Source organism: Mustela nigripes, chromosome 4 (assembly GCF_022355385.1).
Source record: "Mustela nigripes isolate SB6536 chromosome 4, MUSNIG.SB6536, whole genome shotgun sequence".
In the NCBI taxonomy this organism is placed as follows: domain Eukaryota; kingdom Metazoa; phylum Chordata; class Mammalia; order Carnivora; family Mustelidae; genus Mustela; species Mustela nigripes.
Window position 1 is genome coordinate 79488948 of NC_081560.1, and position 19702 is coordinate 79508649.

At 36.5% G+C, this 19702-nt stretch overlaps 1 protein-coding gene across 1 annotated transcript in view; it reads left to right on the forward strand.

Annotated features, from left to right (window-relative positions):
* PCLO (piccolo presynaptic cytomatrix protein) overlaps positions 1-19702 on the forward strand; it is a 408965-nt gene that overhangs the window by 16097 nt on the left and 373166 nt on the right. Inside the window, exon 4 of the mRNA XM_059396945.1 lies at positions 12480-13880. Within this exon, the coding sequence (XP_059252928.1) occupies positions 12480-13880 (1401 nt within the window). The remainder of the gene's footprint in view (positions 1-12479; positions 13881-19702) is intronic.

Sequence of the window (19702 nt, forward strand, 5' to 3'; positions counted from 1 at the left end):
TTCTAGACTCTGGGCATATTAATAGTGAACAAAGTAGATACACATTCTCCTCTCATAGAAAGTATATTCTAATAAGAGTGACAAATACAACATATAGTGTGATAGCTGGTAATAAATGTTATGGAGAGAAACGAAGTAGCAGAATGTCAGAGCATGGACCATATGTAGAGGGGGTTGAATGGTGGGTTCCTTCCTATTGAAGAATTGGAGTCTGGGAATTGATGGATAACTTGGGAATCTGGAATTTTTAATGGTGACTAGAGGTCTAACTTGTGTAGATAGTCTTAACTAAAGCTTGGGTGTGGAGATAGTTAAGGAAGGAGAGGGTGGGAATGTACCAGAAATGCATAGAATTCTGAGATTTTTCTCTTTACTGCTTCCTATGGTGACATAGAGGCTCGGGAATGGGCATTTTATCTCCTGCATGGGGGCTCTTTCTGGATGCCTGCTCATAGAGTTGTAGACATTTTGGGGAAATGGTTATCTATATATATTAAAAATCATGAAGTGTGTACCTAAGAGCTCTGATAGGAACTTCAAAAGAAAGAATCAGAATGATGGAGGTAAGCTCTTCAGATTGTTCCAGCCCAACCACGGGCCATGCAAGATCAATAAAATGACTGATAGGTGCATCTGGAGGAAATATTAGATTTCCAAAGATGAGGAGAAACCTTGGAAGACTTCCACAGAGAAAAATGGTATTGTCTATGAAAAGATGAGAAATCAAACAGCTACCATGCTCATTATCAACACTGAAGACAATAGTTAGGGGAAGTGATTTCTTTATATTTCCAGATACGATGATAAGATGAATTCTGTACCTAGGCAAGATATCAGGAGAGACTTTGAGGGCAGCCTAAGAATGTTCTAACACATGAAAGAATGCATACAAGTTATTACCTCTTTGTAGCTATACGTACATGTGTACATATCTGTACGTACATCACAATCACTGGAGGAGGTTCTCCTATTAATATGGGAAGTAAGAATGGGATGGAATAGCTGACTCTACCCAGAAATGAAGAAAACTAGAAAGACATTAATGTTTTCTAAAATGTGATTACATAACCGTGGTGGAATGTGAGATGATATTAGATAGTGCAAAAATCAAGCTGAAAAAGTTATGTCTTTATTGCATGTTAATATGTATAATTAATGAATTAAATATAATTTAATATATAAATATGCACCAAAGATAATTTAATATAATATAAATATAATATAATTTCTTGGCTATTGCTTAAGACAGTCCTAAAGTAGTGGTAGTGTAAGGTTGTCTTGAAAAACTGTAGCTTTTATAGTAAGGTGAAAATAATATTTGAAATTTATAAATGGAAACTTACTTGATACTGGCAACCACTTTAAAAACTCAAAGCAAAACTTAACATTGGTTGATGGTGGAGAGTAAGGCTTGGTGGTAGAGAAGACTTTACTTTTATTGTACCTTTTGTACTATTTTTTTAAACTTGTAAGTTCATGTTATAATTAACACTTGAATAATTTTAAAAACCCTCATTCATCAAATGATAGGTTGAACAGTTACATGATGTGACAGAATGGATAAAGCATTCAGATTCTTGATTTTTCACCTTTAGTCTTGGCATTCTACCTGTTCACGTAATGAGAACTTTTGGTTCTAAATAACATGATAATGATTTGAAATGCCTTTATGCCTATGATGGCAAATTTGGTTGGTTTTTGATACATCCTTTATTACAGTCATGTGTGCTTTAACTGCCACTGTTTTTATGTGAATCCAGTGAAGAGAAATACATTCCCTTGATTCTAAGTATGAGGTTCTTATATTCTAAAGATAAAGGAACTTTTTTCTCTTCTCTGAGAATCCATATGGTATCATACGGATTTAAAACAAGAATACCCTAAAAAAAAAAAAAACAAGAATACCCTGACCATAACAAAATTATTTTATCTTCATTTAAAACAGTTTTCCAATGAATTTGAGGGAATGGAAATACCCAATTAATCATTTAAAAAAATATCTGTTACTTAAATATGTTTACAAACACTGTATTTAGCTCTCGTTTTTTGGCAGGATCTAGTTTGCAACATTTTTTTTCTCATGATTTGGATGTTCCCTGTATAAAATAGATATCCCTCATGCTCTACCCATAAGTTTAGTCATTAGAACCAGTTTTGTTTGTTTGTTTTTAACTTTCAGCTTTTAAATGACTAGATATTTCATGTGTCTTTCTGCATATCCAGCTTTTAGAATTATCTGCTAAGGCTGTTGTTACATATTATTGCAGTTGGTATGATGATCTATATAGCTTGGTAAGAACAGATGTTCTGCTATGAAAGCAGATCCCTGCACCTAAACAAAATCATTTGCTGGATCAGTAAACTTAATACAGTGATGGGTTAACGTGCTCATTGTTCACATCCCTTGAGAAAACATCTCTAACACGTCTAGTCCATATCTTAATTAGCTCAGATAAAAGTAAGCTCTTAGAAATAGTTCAAAGATTGAAGGAAAAATGTAATTAATCTATTAGTTTCTAATTATTTTCCTTAAAAATGTCAATATCAAGTGCATCAGTAAGGCATCAGATCTGGGGTGTCGTCCTAGCTCTACCCCTCACACATGTTTACTCTTGCTGATATTCTTATGAATTTACTTTGAAGTAGTTCTTGTTACCTTCCATAAGGAAGCAACAACTTTTCTGCAGTGTTTCATACCTTTTTCTTTGGGAAAAAGGAGATTGATCTTCCATCACAGAAAGGAGAGATCTTAGTTTGAACACTATGCATTTCAGACTGTGCGCTAGGCTCTCTATATGCATTTTGTCGCTTAATGCTCTTTTAATAAGGTGGTATCCACATTTTGAAGATGAGTAATAGAATAAAGAAATCACAATTCGCATTGTAAAGCAATTTGAAATCTTCAATGTTTCTTTATAAATTTATCATCAGAAAGCCCTTTGGAAAAGTGGAAACAATGTGAGAATTTAGATTGGGAAAATATGTATGCCAGCCCTAGTTCAGCTACTTACTTGTGATTTGGTCAGGTCATTCTTTTTTTCTGAATATCTAGTTTTCTTATTTATGATGTTGAAGTCTTCCTACAGTCAAAATCACATTTGGCAATATAAGTGGAAATGCTTTGAAACTGAAAGTAATAGATAACGTTATTATTAATCTTTATAAAAACTATGATAGGCAAATAAGGATAGTGCCATCATCATTAACTACAGTTGTCAATGAGAAAACCGAATTTAGGGACTTGAGGTGATTTGCATGGTCACAAAATTACTTAGCAATGAATCTCAGGTAGGAAACTGGATTTGCTGACCCCGAATTTAGCATCTTTTTTTTTTTTTTTTTTTGGTAGGAGACCATGTTGCCTTTAAACAGACCATTTCTTACATTTCTAGGTTAAAGAGAGAGTATGTGTGTGTGTGTGTGTAAATTTTACATATTCTTAAAGTTAAAAAAAATTAACTTTCTTGATGGGAGTTTATTTTTGGAATTTAGTGTAAATAAAACTGAGGTCCAAGAACACTGGTTTTATACCTTCCTACTCACTGTTGCTTAAACCAGAGTTTTACGTGGCTGTATTCTTTTTTGTTCTTTAGGAAAACTGTGAGCTCCTACTCTGAGTTAGCCACTCTGTTATATTTTGAAAATACAGAAGATGAAGTTGATAACTTTGTTCACTGTCCGGAGTAGAACTCAGAGTCCAAAAGGAGAGGCAATAATTTAGCAAATGAAGTAGAATCTTGTTTGTAAAATAGAATAAAGTTTATATAGATGAGACCTATCTCACCTGAATATAAAACAATAAACCACTTTCTCTTTTTTTCTCTAATCAGAAATAAAGATTTTAAAAATCACTTGTAAAACATTTGATAGAAATAGGACATTTCTATAATTTGTTCAGTAAAGTCAGAATTTTCAGTAGAATTTGTGGAATAATTCTTAGGAACAGATTTCTGCTTATGTAAAACAAAAGAAGTCAGGGGCAGCCTTTATTATGTGAACATGTTGATTGGGAATTTTGTAAAAGTTGGGAAAACTTTTAATGTGTGGTTTTATGTATTTTTAAACTTGCTGGAGGAGGGATTAGAAGAATGGTCAGAAGGAAATAAAGGGTAGGATATGTGGATAGGATCTATAAAAAAATTGGAAATGTGGATAGGATATATAAAAAAATTGAAAATAATGTAAAGGTGATTAAATGTAATTTTAAAATCAGGTTTTCCTAAAAGACATTCTTGAAAATGGGCATACATATAACTGTATAAAATCTGAATAAATTTTAAGTGGTTTCCATTCATAGAAAGCTAAAAGAGGCTAAAATCCTCATGCATTTTTGTTGTTTTTTTTTTAACACAAGATTTAATATACTTTAAGCATGCCATATATATTTTTAAAAAGCATTTTTTTCCTTTTCTGACTCAACATACAAGTGGTTATCTTCATTCCAGTTAGCATCTGATTGAATTAAAGATACATAGTTTTCAGCCTACATAATGAGTTCATAAAGTTTAGGTGACCCTTGGTTCTTTTCATTAATGGAATTTATTTCTTCAATTTTTAAATGAAATAAGAGGACTTCAATAAGCTCTTGGCAAACACAGCCTAACTGTGAAACTCTTGGATTGCAGGCTACAAAATTGTGGAATAGTTCAAGGTGCATGTTAATCATTCAAGGCATCAGAGTTGTAATTTGCCATATGAGAAGCAGCTCAGAAGTGTTAACGCATAGTGTATCTAAGTTCAGTTTACCGATTTGGGACCTCCTCTCTTTTTGTGGCTGTAATAGAGGTACAAAGATATTTTCACGTTTGTGCATATACATACAGTAACTATTTTTTAAATTCTGCTTTGTTGGAAGTGGTTTTCTGGTTTTAGACAGCTTTGACAAACATTAAACTATGATTTTATCATTTGATCCTATTTTTTGAGGATTTATACATGTTATTGCCAGTATTTGGTAAATATTATTATGCTTTAGGAAGGAAAATGTTTGGTGTATGTTTCACAAGGTATGGTGACAGCTGCTGAATTATGCAGCAGAAATTATAATCCACACACTTTCAGAGGGATGTATCCATCCAACTTCTGGATGGATTGTTTTAAATAAAACTGTTGCACCCACTTGCTAAGCATGTCATCACAGTTCTGAGAAATGCTAATGTCCTGTTTTTAGCTAAAATAAATTGTGCATTAATATGCATAGCTAAAGATGTCAACCACGGCGAGCCATCTGCAGCCAGACTGCCGTCAGTGAGTCGCTGCCTCTGTGGAGGAGGTCATGTGGCTTAGGCAATCCTCGAAGAGCAGAAAACAATCTGTTTTCACGTGATAGCTTGCTTTCCTATTTATAATATGCTACATTATGTGATTATGTAATGTGTGTTATATAATTATATTTTTTGTGGCTTTCGAACTATCAAATGTAAATAACATATTCAGGAAATATTTGAAGATAATTTGATGAAAAATAGGAAAAAAGTTCAGAATAGTTGATGAGAAGGCGGTGCTTTCTTTTGAGTTCATGTGAAAGAGGAGGCAAGAAGTAGTAATTGGAAAAGAATTGAAAGCACTGTCTGAGTCTAAATGTTCAAACTATTCCAGGAAGAGTTGAGAAGGGACAGACCTGAGAATGTTAAGCAATAAAGGAGGAAATTCAGTGTGGACCCAAAAGATGGGTAGCATTCTGGTGAACGCAGGAGGAATACACATTGGGCCGTGCATTCCACCCACGTGTGAGAGAATGAGGATACTGCCACGATGGAGTAACTGGTACATGTGTACGTCACGGTTTGCTGAAAAGTTTAGTTGTTATGCTTTCAGAAGTAAGAACCCAACAGTCTTTATTGTATAGGGACGGGCAGGATGAAAGCGTAACTGAAGAAAATTTATTCAACAGCAAATGTGAATGGTGTGAACACAGCAAGTAAAAATTCCCAACGTTGTGTTATTCTTTTGATATTCCCTTATTCCAAGTACTATGCTGTGTTGAGCAGAGATTCCATTATTAATCTAATGTAGATTTTATGTTTAAGATTTCCAGTTTGGAGTGCACTGAAGGGTAGATGTTAGTCATTAGGCCTTCTGGACTTTGTGTGTGTGTGTGTGTGTGTGTGTGTGTGTGTGAGAGAGAGAGAGAGAGAGAGAGAGAAATATTCATTCCATTTTGAAGCTAAATAGATGAATAACAGTTGTGAACAAGAATATGCTTTAACTCTAGAACCCTAACATTTGGGGTACCCGGGTGGCTCAGTGGGTTAAAGCCTCTGCCTTCGGCTCAGGTCCTGATCTCAGGGTCCTGGTATCAAGCCCTGCATTGGACTCTGTGCTCAGCAGGGAGCCTGCTTCCCCCTCTCTCTCTCTGCCTGCCTCTCTGCCTACTTCTGATCTCTGTCTGTCAAATAAATAAATAAAATCTTAAAAAAAAAAACAAAACCCTAACATTTGCCAACTCACCTCAGTGCTTAGATGCATCGAGTTAATTATCGTCAATTATTACTGGACACACTCTTAAAATTCTGACTATAATTTTTTAGTAATCAGTAATAATCAAAACTTTGGGTAACTTTTTTTGATAGTGGCAACATTAATTGAAGCTCTCTAGGTGAAGCTCACTACCTTAAGTGGTACTTCTTGAAACATCTAAATAATGCATTTATGATTATCCATCAAAGTCCTTAGCCAATGAATTTATATTACTGTATGTCATAGCTCTAATAACCCAGAGGGTAGGATTCAGCAGGGAGGTGTGTTTTAGTAATTGTACTTCAGGTCTGCATTAGGGTATACAGTGACCTGAGAATGAGCAGAAATCGTGGCTAACCAGTCTCTTATCCCATTTACTCAGATTATTAAATTAGAGGAGTGAATGAACGACTTTGTGTGTTTCTTTTTTCCTTTCCTCAGAACTAATTGAATTATGGTAGCTCATTTAAAAGTTGTGTCTCCAGACCTTGAATTCCATTTATGTACTCTATAAGTAAGGCTATGGGTGGGAAAAGCAAAAGATGACTATTTTTTCCTGTTATATCATCTCTAGAATTTAGGAATAGGTGAAGCATAACATTTTTCAAATAAAGTTGGATTATTTCATTTTAATATTTATATATTGAAGATAAGACTTCTTTCTGGATACATTGATATAGTTGTGGGCTTCCCTGGTATTGTTTCTTGTATTTTCCCCATCATTTATCAGGTGGATGTGGATGATTATAGTGTAATGTTAGGGAATAAGTGCTAGTTATTTATTATTTTTAAGATTTGTAATTATTTATTTGGGAGAGAGAGTGGATGCACAAATGAGAGAGAAAGAGAGTGAGAGAGCACATGAGAGGTGGGGTGGGGGAGAGGCAGAGGGAGAGGGAAAAGCAGACTCCCCGTTGAGCAGGGATCCTGAGCCAGGGATTGATCCCAGGACTCTGGGATCATGACCTGAGCCGAAGGCAGATGCTTAACCTACTGAGTCAGGTGCCCCAATAACTGCACTTACAACAGGTTGCCCCAATAAGTGCTAGTTATAGGAAGTTATTATGAAATATTGGTAGAAGCCTTTTTCTGTGAGTCAGCCTTGGCCTTGGATATTGTTTGACTCCTGTGGCATGGGGAAGAAGTAATAAGGACTAAGATATTCTGAGATCTTCATTCATGGCTACGATGGAATGAAGACCCAATCATGTAGACGTAGGAGAACCAACTATATTATAGACATGGGTAACAAATGGAATGGGCATCAAGTGTCTGAGGAAGTGATGGTAATAAATTAAGGTTCATTTCTGCTCAGACTTAGAAATAAGTGTTTAATTTTGGAAGTGAAACAGGCAGTTATTGCCTTGAGGTGTGGAAAATATGTATGGTTAGTGGGTATGGTGATTATGAGGGACTTTTGAGTTTGACTCAAAATGGGGATAGGTTGTTCATGGCGTGCAACCAGAAAACGAAGGCAGCAGCGTGTCCTACAAACTGTGTGAACAGTGGGAATTAGCAGAGTAAATACAGGAAAGCTGTAGCTTGAAGAGCACAAACATTTTCAGTTAATTTATTTAATTCAAAATAGCTCAAAACTGTGGGCATCTGTCATGCTTAAAGGCTTAGTTAGACCCCAGGGCATCAGTGGAAAGACCACTACCGGGAAGTTCTTACTGTTTGTTACTTACTGTCTTTGGGGGATATAGACCTGAAAATAGATTGATGATAAAAGTACTAGCATTTTACATTTCAAAATGATATATTTTGAAGTTCTTGCAAAAGATTAACTTCATTTCACAGTTCTGGGAGAGGCATTGAGTTGCAAGGGGAAGTAGTTATAGTCAACCAGCCCCTTCTGTGTTTAGTGGTTTTACGCAGATGATCTTTTTGTGAAGGTATAAAGAATCTAGACAATGACAAAGGCAAAGTGAGGGGGGGTTGGCATTGGAAATGTGAAAAGAGATATGGGAAATTACCTTTCACAAGCAGTGCAGACATACTTGAGGAATAATTGAGAATGTAGGGAAGATACCACAGGATTTCTCATTCTGATGACTGAGAGGAGAAAGGTGCTGTTATCACTCATTTCTCTCCCTGCTGATGGTGGAAGACAAGGCCCCCCGGAAAAGTGCAAGGTGGTTTCTGATGCTGGGGCAGCTTGTGGACTTTTTCATTTTCTCAATTTATAGGAAGTTTGCTTTTGTTTTTGTTTTTCAGTTGAATCAGGGAATTGCAAATGCTTCTGTTTTCAGTGCTAGATTGTTAAGCGCTGAGATAAAAATCATTTCTAGTTGCAACAGATTTGGCCAGTAGAATTAAATATAAAAGGAGGCTCTTTCTAAAAAAAAAAAAAAAAAAAAAAAATCCTAAGAGGATAAAAAGCTTTTCATATTGTGTTTGCTGCAATGATTTTAAGCCATATTCTAGCAGCGAGGAGGAACACTGAGGGGTCAAAATGGCTGTTACATGTTTTTATCAAAATGAAGAAAATGTGGTCATTAAAGGGACAAAAGATGGGGCCGTGGAGTCTGTTCAGAAGAGGGGTATGCTAAGAGAAAAGCAGAATTCTTCTCTGTGGAGAGGCAGTGATTTGGGTTTTCTCCCTCTCTTCCCAACTCTTCCCTGTGTCATTACATAGAAACAAGGTCATATACATTTATAAAATACAAGGAGACATTTGGTTTTGGAATAAGGGCACTAGAAAATGTATTTCCCACTACTAGTGTAAATGATGCATTTGGTATGCTGTGGTAGTGTTCTGATTTTACAGTGGTTTGAAAATGGAATGAGAGCCTAGGTAGGCTCGCTACACGTGAAGCTCCGAAGTTCACATCCGAGGAAGTATTCAGTGGGGAGGGTGTGAGAAAGTTTCCTGTCAGGAAGAAAGGAAAAAGTAGTCATCACAGTATCATCAGATACTTAGTCCATATCTATAATCTTCAAGTTATATGTTAACTTGTTTCTTATCTGACTTTTACTACAGTGTAGTCTCCAGAAGGATGGAGATACTTGTCTCTTAATCTGTGCTCTGTGCCAAGTAGAAGTTGCTCAATAAATACTTGAATAAAGAAATGAATAGGTGGCTTGGGTGCCTGGGTGGCTCAGTCGGTTGAGAGTCATACTCTTGGTTTCAGCTCAGGTCATGACCTCAGAGGAATGAGATTGAGCGCTGCATTGGGCTCTGTGCTCAGTGGAGAGAGTCTGCTTGAGAATCTCCCTCTCCTTATGCCCCTCCCCTCCATGTTCTTTCTCCCTCAAATAAATAAACCTTAAGACAAACAAACAAACAAACAAAAAAAACAGGTGGGGGTGCCTGGCTGACTCAGTCAGTGGAACATGAGACCTGATCTCAAGTTGTGAGTTCAAGCCCCACATTGGATGTGGAGCTTACTAAAAAAGAAAAAATAATTAAAAAGGAATAGGTGAATGAATTTTGCTTCTGCTTTGGTTATAACACTCATCAAAAAGATTAAGAGCAGCTAACTATAATGCAAGTCAGTAACCCCAAGGATTTATAATTTATTGTGGTTAACGTAGATGCACATCTCATAGTGTTTTACAGGAAAAAAAAATCAGTGACAGAGCATAGGTAAAGAATTATGCTTTTAATTACATTTTCTTTTGTCTGCATAATTATGAGGTGATGTATCATTTAAGGTTGTGGAAAAATACAAATGAGCAAAAATGAACAGTACAACAGCAGAAGTGACATTGTCAGTAGGGGAGATGGTCAAGTAGGTTAAAGTTTATTTATGAAGGAGTTTATGTCCATCAAGAAGGGGGTAAAGTAGAGTGAAAGTTTCCTTACACTCTAGCTCACCTTTCATCAGGGTACTGGCATAAGTAGCAATTGCTTATGTTTTGGAATTCAGATATTTATATAATAAAAAGTTATTTTGTGAAATGCCTCAAACATACAGAAAAGTAAATATTAAAAAATATTGCAAGTACACAGATACTCAATACCCTTACTGAAAGCAAATGTAATGAACACTTTCAACCCATTTAAACAAATGTTTTAATTTTACTTCATTTCACATTTTAAAACAGAAATATAACATGTTAGAGTTGACAATCTCTTTAACCTTCTCTAAACAAAAGTTTGCTTTCCCTGGGATTGCAAAATAAGCCCTTTTATACAAATGCATGAGTTTAAATGATTCATTGTGCTTTTTTACTTTTAAAGCCATTATATTAAGGAAGTCATTCAATAAAGTTTTGTTCTCTTACTAAAACAGCTTCACAGTATAAACTATTAAATGACAAAAGTTTTTAAGAGTTTAGGAAAGGCTATTTCAATTTCTTTTCAAAAGGAAGTTGTTTGCCCATAAGGAACATGCTTTTTGCCAGCCTAGCACTTCATACTTTTATACTGTGGAAAACTTTTCTGGTAACTCTGTTCCACATATTTAGTTGTTCACCATTAGACTTCTGTACAGAGAATCGCAGTGCTGAACTGGTAAAATTGGTTATTTTGGTTGGAGAAGATTGTATCATACAGAATTTGATGTTCTGAATTACTTTGGAAATATTTAAAATTTTGTATAATATGCACATATTATTTTGGAATTTAAAGAAGGTGAATGCCAAACATAGGTACTTTTATTTATCTTTTTATTATTTATTTATTTTTTTAATTTAAATTCAATTAGCTAACAGGTAGTACCTCATTAGTTTTTGATTAGTGTTCAAGTGCTCATCCCATCATGTGCCTTCCTTAGTGCCCATCACCTAGTTACCCTGTTCCCCTACCCATCTCCCTTTACACAACCCTCAGTTTGCTTCCCAGAGTCAGGAGTCTCTGATGGTTTGTCTCTCTCTGTTTTTTTCCCATTTAGTTTTGCCTCCCTTACCTCTGCACTATACCTTATATTCTACATATGAGTCAAACCGTATGGTAGTTGTCTTTCTCTGATACACTTATGCTATCCACAGATACTTTTAAATTATGTTCTAAAATAAGTATCCAATTCAGCATCTCTTTATAATTGGTTGATCATGAAATGAACAGATGTACTTACTCCTATACCTGTGTTTATATATGTGTTGTTTATCTCACATCTATATATATCTCACCAGTTGAATAAGTATATTGCTTCCTTAAACTGCTCTTTCTAGTATATTCATAAAATTATAAGGAAACAATAGTTCCTCTGTTAAATCATGCTATTATTTGTGATAATTTGAAGAGATGCCATTGGTTTTTCTTTATTTTCCTAACAGAGAATGTTCTCTTTCTAACCCAGTGTGGCTAACAATTTTTGTTTTCACACATTTGATTATGTCGCCTTGGAGGGGAAAGTAATGCTCTGCTAATTTAAGAAATTAGCAACGTGTTAATAATTTGACAGGCTTACACTGGGTTGTGTAACTAAAAACTGTATATGAGCCACCAATAGAAAAAATATCTAATGGAAGTAATTTCTGGACTCTAATTTGTTATAATTCATCTTTTTATGATACAGTGTTTCCTATTTCTGTGATTACAAACTTACAGTAAATCAGGGGCAAAGAATAACAAAATTAGGGGTGCCTGGGTAGCTCAATTGGATTAGCAAGCAGCTGCCTTCGGCTCAGCTCATGATTCCAGTGTCCTGATATGGAGCTCCACATTGGGCTCCCTGCTCAGTGGGAAGTCTACTTCACCCCCTCCCTCTGCTGCTCCCTCCTGCTTGTGTTCTTTCACTCTCACTCTTTCTTTCTTTCAAATAAATAAATAAAATCTTTTAAAAAATCCACAAAATAAAATTAACATTAGAAAAAAATACAACTTTATGTTCATTTTTACTTTTTAGTTTTCCAAAAAATATAGAGTGCTTAATTCTCTGAGGTTCACTACTTATATTTCTGTGTAATTAACATTATAATATTTTAATATAAATTAAGTAAAATAATTTGGGATCTATATATTTCAAGTGAGGAGTGACATAGTTTCCAACGGTACCATGTGTTTTTTAAAATTACGTTTTTGTGTCTTCACATTGTTACTGTCTCTGACCATTATTTCATATTATTTCTAGATAAAAGAGTGGCTCTGTTTAAACTGTCAGATGAAAAGAGCTCTAGGAGGTGATCTGGCTCCAGTTCCACTATCCCCTCAGCCTAAACCGAAGACTGCCCCCGTGACTCCTCCATCCGCAGTGAGCAAACCGTCCCCACAGCCACAGCAGACTTCTCCAAAGAAGGATACTGTACCCAAACAGGATCTCTCAAAGGCCCCTGAGGCTAAAAAGCCCCCACCACTAGTGAAACAACCAACCATTCACGGATCCCCCCCAGTTGCAGCCAAGCAGCCTCCTGTGGCTGAGTCTTCATCCAAGCCAACCCCTCCCAAGGAGCCTTCGGTCCCATCTGAGCAGGCAAAGGTCCCCATGGCTGAGGATAAACCAAAGCAGCCCAAGACAGTGAAACCAGCCACAGACGTGTCTTCAGCACCAACAGCAGCAAAACCTGATACTCCAAGCTCTAAAGTACAGTTGGAGGATCAACAGATAACAGCCCCTCCTCCGAAAACAGATGCTGCCAAACCCTCACAGAGTTTTCCACCAACGGGAGAAAAAGTCACCCCCATCGATTCTAAAGTCATACCCCGACCTGCATCAGATTCAAAAATTCTTTCACACCCTGGGCCTAGTTCAGAGACTAAAGGTCAAAAGCAAGTTGATTCAGTTCAAAAGAGGGAAGAACCCAAGAAAGCACAAACCAAAATGAGTCCGAAGCCAGATGCCAAGCCAATGCCAAAAGGGTCGCCTCCAGCCCCAGGCCCACAACCTACCACTGGCCAAACTGCCCCCCCATCTCAGCAGCCCCCAAAGCCTCAGGAGCAGTCAAGACGCTTCAGTCTGAATCTGGGAAGTATTACTGATGCCCCCAGGTCACAGCCCACGACGCCTCAAGAAACTGTGACTGGAAAACTCTTTGGGTTTGGAGCATCGATCTTCAGCCAGGCATCAAATTTGATCTCCACCGCAGGCCAGCCTGGGTCTCAGTCTCAGAGCGGGCCTGGGGCCCCGACAAAACAAGGCCCTCCTCCTCCACAACCACCTCATCAGGGGCCACCGAAAGCCACAGGTCAGGGGTCACCAGCACCTGCAAAGGTTATCCCTGTGAAAAAAGAAACGAAAGCTCCAGTGGCTGAAAAATTAGAGCCCAAAGCTGAACAAGTTCCAACCGTAAAAAGAGCAGAAACTGAAAAGAAGCCTCCACTTGTTAAGGATAGCAAACCTTCAGCAGCAGAGCCTCAAACGCCTGTCCTAACGCCCAAGGTGGAGAAGACTCCCAAACCAGAATCAACCTGTCCTCTCTGCAAAACTGAACTCAATGTCGGTTCAAAGGAGCCTCCTAACTTCAATACTTGCACGGGATGCAAGAATCAAGTGTGTAATCTCTGTGGATTTAACCCTACACCACACTTGACAGAGGTAAGCAATTTATATATTACTTATGGAGATGAGCATATCATGTTTATTTTGAAGTATTTTGGTAGCTGAATTTCTGAGCAAAAAATGCCCCCCTAAAACAAAAATAGCCATTTCTAGAAAGAAGGTTTATCAATATTGATGGCACAGTTGAAGTTTCAATTCCTTATTACAGGTCTTATTTCTTATTAAAAGTTCATGTAATTAAATATTTTCTCGATTATGCACCAGAATTAAGAAGGTGAAATAAGCTGACAATTTAAAATAATAATTATCCCAATTCTTTGTGCAGTCAAATGCTCTACCACTGAGCTATATCCCTATCCCAATTCTTTGTGAATGAAAGACATGTAGCTTTGGAGTACCATCTGGTTTTCACTTATTCACACCAAGTAGTAGTTGTAATTTACTGTTCCCATGATCTTCGGTCCTTCCTGCTTCTACTACCTTGGAGAAAGTTTTGGTTGCTTACAGATCCATAAAGAACATGAATTTGTTATGTTACAAACACTCTTAAGCACTTAGTGTAAGTTAATAATATTGACTACTAGAAAACAGTGGTTTGAACTTATTAGGTCTAGACTTCTTATAATTCTCTTTGAGCTATTATTTGCCATAAATATAATAGAGAACTTTCAGAAGAAGTGTGCAAAAAAAACCAAAAATAAATGCAAAACAAAAACAGATACATGGGTTTCAGTGACTGATGTCAAGGAACTGTGTTTCTTAATTTTTTTCTTAATGGGGTGATGAGACATTTTCTCCATGGTGTAAATGACCAAAACATAGATGGGCAAATTTCTACCTATTAGAGTTATAAAAGAATGCATCTGTAAACATTATGGATGTGTTCGGCTGTTAGAATATTTACCTCTTGGGAAACTGAGGGGTTAAATGATTATTGCTGTCTTAGATGTTTAATAGACTTTTTGGGGATTGAATTTTAAATAATTGTTGTTTTTACACAAATCAGAAATACTTAAGGATTATTTTTTTCACTCTCTTTGATTTTGCAATTCATTGGAATAGAAAAATTGAATAGATTTTAGCAACTATACAGAAGGAGGTTTAGAGATTCTTAGTGTTGTTTTTGAGTTAAAATTTTTTAGAGAACAAATTACACATTTTTTTTTATTTTTTACTTATAAAAGGCGTTAGGTTGCTTTGAAATAATGAGCATCAAGTGAAAGCGTTTTTTCTACAGACCTAAGCAGATTTTTATCATCTTTATCTGTGAAGAATAGAGTTAACGGAGAACCATTTTAAAGGCAGATAAAATTTGGTTTCCCTCAGCACTTCATGAGTGGAAACAACTATAATTATTACTTACAGTGGTTTGGATTCATTGCAAAAGCAAAACAAAAAGCAAACCTTAAATTTCTCCCATATATTTAGGAGAGTTGTTTTTGGTTGTGTATTCATGAAGCAGAAAATTTTGGTTTTACCATTACAAGTGTACTTATTTCATAGACTTAGAGAATTTTGCCCTTTAATAAGGAGCTGATGGTGTCAACACAGTACAGTTTAATAGCTATAAAACAAATGGCATCACTAAAAACAAAACAATGTCTACATTTGAAATGTATTTTGGCACACTAAAAGAAAAGTGTAGTGTAGAGGGAGGATTGTGTGTGTGCATTTTTGTATATGTATATATTTGGACCACAGTAATTATGAGAATCCAGTCAGTGTCTGGAGGTATGAAATGAGAGCCCTTGAGTAGAAAGGTGATAAACTTTTTAGGAAAATCTTTGGTTTTCTTTGTGTTGGTAAAATTATAATTTGGGGAGGTGCTCATTTGAAAAGGAGATTTCTTAAAGCACAGAATTTCCTAGGCCCTGTGTGAAATTTCAGTAGTTTGAAAATATAAGTGGTCTCAAGTATTCAAGTGGTTTAGGTGAAATTCTATTTTAAATATCACCACTGGGATCACTGTTACTCAGAGTATTTTGGTGTGTGGTAATTTATTTGAATTTGGAAGATGTTTCAGAGGAGGAAAAAAAAATGATATAACAAAAACAGTTGTCTAGTGTTCCTACCTTAACTGAATGTGCTAATCCATGTGAAGTTTTGAGTTAGTAGAAGGTCTTAGTACCCTCCAGCCTTTAGGTAAAGTCCATTGGCTGCCCTGTATCAAGGGAGTGAATGATGTTGGTTGAGTGATTCAGTATTCACATACCCCAAAGGACTTGAGAGGGCGGGCACAAGGAGTTAGTTGAAAAGAGAGGCACATTGTGTTTGCATGTGTGTATGCATACGTACACATACACTTCTAGAAAATCTTAAGTACGATTTACAGGCTTAGTTTGTGATGCTCTCTGAGAGTTCTTACTACTAATCTCTCCTCATTTCCTTCAGTTAGGAGCGATTAGTGAAGCACCTTCTTCCTGATCCTTGCTTTATTTCTATGCTTTCTGCATTCTGCTTGTGATTTTTATTTTTTGTTAACCTCCTATTTTATGCTTTTTTCTTATAGCTTTAGGGGGCACATTCAGAAAATACTCAGACAATGCAAAGAAGTGGTATTTCTAAGAAAGGAATCAACTTCGTCCGTTTATTTTTACTAACAAGGCACATTTAACTCTGTATTATAAGCCTCTGCTTCTACTCTACCTTATCACTGCGAGGCAGGTCTTTTCCTCCGGTACGACTCTGCCTTCCCCTTTTGCTGTTCTGTTTCTCTGGTGGCAAGAGCTGGTTATGGTTAGTCATGAGTTCGGGAGCTATAGAGAGAGAACTTCCCCCTCCCCCGCCTATTTATCAAACACACCTGTCTCTTAGGTTGCTTCCTGTTTCTCATACACAGCATCCCCCTCAACACCTGAGTTGTGCCAAGGGTTGCCTGCAGGGCCCTGGGGTGTAGCCAGGCTTCAGCCTGAGCCTCACGGTTTAACTCTTTGATGCCAAGTTTGTATAAGTGGCACCATAATCCAGTAGCCTCTGATAGCAAGGAAGAAGTCTCTTAGGCTTTAACTTTGGCCAACTCAGAGAATAATTTATCTTAGAGTTTTAAAAGCAGCAGCAAGGCTTTTGGAAAAAGCTGGTCTTAAAGAATTTGGAAGCATCCTGAGTAAACAGCCTAAAACTGACAATCAGTTTACCTAGTGAATTTTAATAATTCTGGTTCAGCTCAAATGCAAAAAGGACTCATAGTTACTCATTGTGGGTGTTGATGTTACTGTTTGTACTGTACCTTCCAAAAGTAATTTTTTACTATGGGAATAAAACTTAAGATTACATTTCCTCGTGTTTCAGGAAGTTCTAAGGGTCATAGTTTTGCTTTGTTAGTAAGATAATTATGCAGGGTGTGAGCGATGCAGGAATAGCTAGCATTTGTCACTAGGCAACAGATGGGCCTTTTGAGCCAATTAAGACCCAGTGGTGTAACTGGGATCCCTTCAGATCTTTGGTCTCTTGCTGGGGTGGCTTCAGTCTTCTCTGTCACACCCTCAAGGAAAGCCTCATGGGCATGCGTTGATTTCTTAGTTTGATAAACATGTATCTTGCTTTCCTTTTAAAAATCATTACTTAGTATATTAAAAATCATATACCTCATACTAAAAAAGTGCCTAAGTGCACACACACACACACACACACACACACAATTAAAAGCTGAAAGAATGATAAATCAATTTAGTCAAAATAATTCTATGAATAATTATTTTCAAAAGAGTTACTTAACAGAGATACGCATTCTGTGTGAATATTTCTGACATGCGTGACAGAAAGGGACACTGATAGTACTTTATAACTTATGTGAGAGAGTTGACAAGTTCGTGGCTTGAAACAAAATTTTTGGTTTTTAATTTTTAGGAGAATTTGACCTGTTGCTTTTTTATTAAGTAACATTTTGTCAGAACAAACAAATTTGGATTTAAGATAAACTTTTGTTAAAATAAATTTAAAGTACTTTCTCCATTAGTCTTCTATGCATTTTTATGTGGTTAATATTCTGGTAGTTCTGTATTCAGTCTAACTTATGATTATACTTTTTCTCACATGATTAAAGACTTTGTGCCTATTATTAAAATGATTATTAATTTTTTGATACATGGGTATATGTTTTTTCATACACATTTTTCTCTCATTGGGTATTTAAACTGTTCCATTTTTTTCATTATAAATAAGATGAATGTTTTTGGACTGATATTTTGTATTTTTAACTGTTTCCCAGGGAAAGTTTATTAGTACTAATGTTACTGAATCAAGGGACTAGGACCCTGAAGTATCAGGTTATCTTTGGAGATAAGATAACGTTTGACATCCCCACCACAGGTGTCATGATTCCCTTCTTACTGCAGCTTCTCCATTCTCAAAAAAAAAAAAAAACACTGAAATTGATATTTGCTAATTTGGAAGTCTAAAATTGCTATATATCATTTTTTTGATTTGTACTTCTTTGATTACCAGAAAGGTTATTTGGATATTACAGGTAAATAGACAATTCTCATTAGGATCCAGGCAAAACATTGTGTAGGGATTATGGGAAAAGGTAAACTGCTGTCACTGTTGATGGTTTGGTTTTTTGTTTGTTTTTGTTTTTGTTTTTGCAACAGGCTGGTATTTGATGGCATTTTTTTGACAGCAATCTTGTTGGATATGTTTTACAGTGATTTTAGATATCAGGCAAATAGATGTCAGAACAGGGCAGCTATCAAACTGTAGAGGTGGAATTCAGAGGCTGAGCCAGTGGGCTCTCTCCTGTTCTATATGTGAGTAACCTAGGGAACTGGATGGCCATTGCCCCTTGTTCTGTCCTCTCTTACCTATAAGTTGGGTCAGTTGGTAATGACCAGGACTTCCATACCAACACATTTGCTAGCATGTACATGAAAGCCAGGAAACATTCGGGACCCATGGAATAGTGGCTATGTTAGGTAGTTGGACCTAGAAGAATGGGCACATTGAGATGTTCAGAAGCGTAGAGGTCAGCATCATTGCGTCCTTTTTCTTTCCAGAGAAGTCTACCCCTGGTTACCATTTATGGGTGGAAGAAATGACTGAATGACAAAATGATGTCCCTACTTTCATGTATAGTGAGTGTGAGGACATAAAACATTCTTGCTCCAGCTGCAGGAAATACTGTTGTATTTCTGGCAGTGAATACAAAGACTTTACTCCATGAAAATGATGACCATCTAAGTGTTCCATTGGTGGTAGTGGTGGTTGTTGATCTTTGCTTCTACCAACATTTCTGTACAGCCTCTTCCGTTACTTTCCCAGGACTGGGATTGCTAGACCATAGGTTATCTATACCTTAAACTTGTTCTCTAGGGTGGTTGTCCCAGTTTATATTCTGGCCAACTTATGCATGCTGCTATTTCTCTAGAGATGCCTTGTCTGATAAGATAGTCACTGGATGGATGTGGCTAATGAGCCCTGTGGCTAACTAAATTAGGATTCTCTTAAGTGCAAAAAGACACATTGGATTTCAAAAACTGAGTATGAAGAATGTAAAATATCTCCCTGATAATTTTATGTTGATTACTGTTGTGTAAGACTTTCCATCTGTAAATATTGCTATTACTACTGCTTTTTCATCATGTAAGCTCTGGGGCTGCCTATGCCCATGCATTGTGATATAGTATGGTATAGGATGTATTTCTTTCTCTCTATACAAGAGAAATGACAATATTATTAGGTTTATAGATCTCTGATTATCTTTGGCAGAGTTCATTTTCCTTAGGTTACCCAAGATAGCTGGTTCTTTTTGCATGCTCTACTGAGCAGATAGTTCTCAGGGCTCTCACCATCAAGAGACACACTACTGATGCCTGGTCTGGTCTGGTTCAAGGATCACTGTTCTCAGGTGCTGCTACTCATCA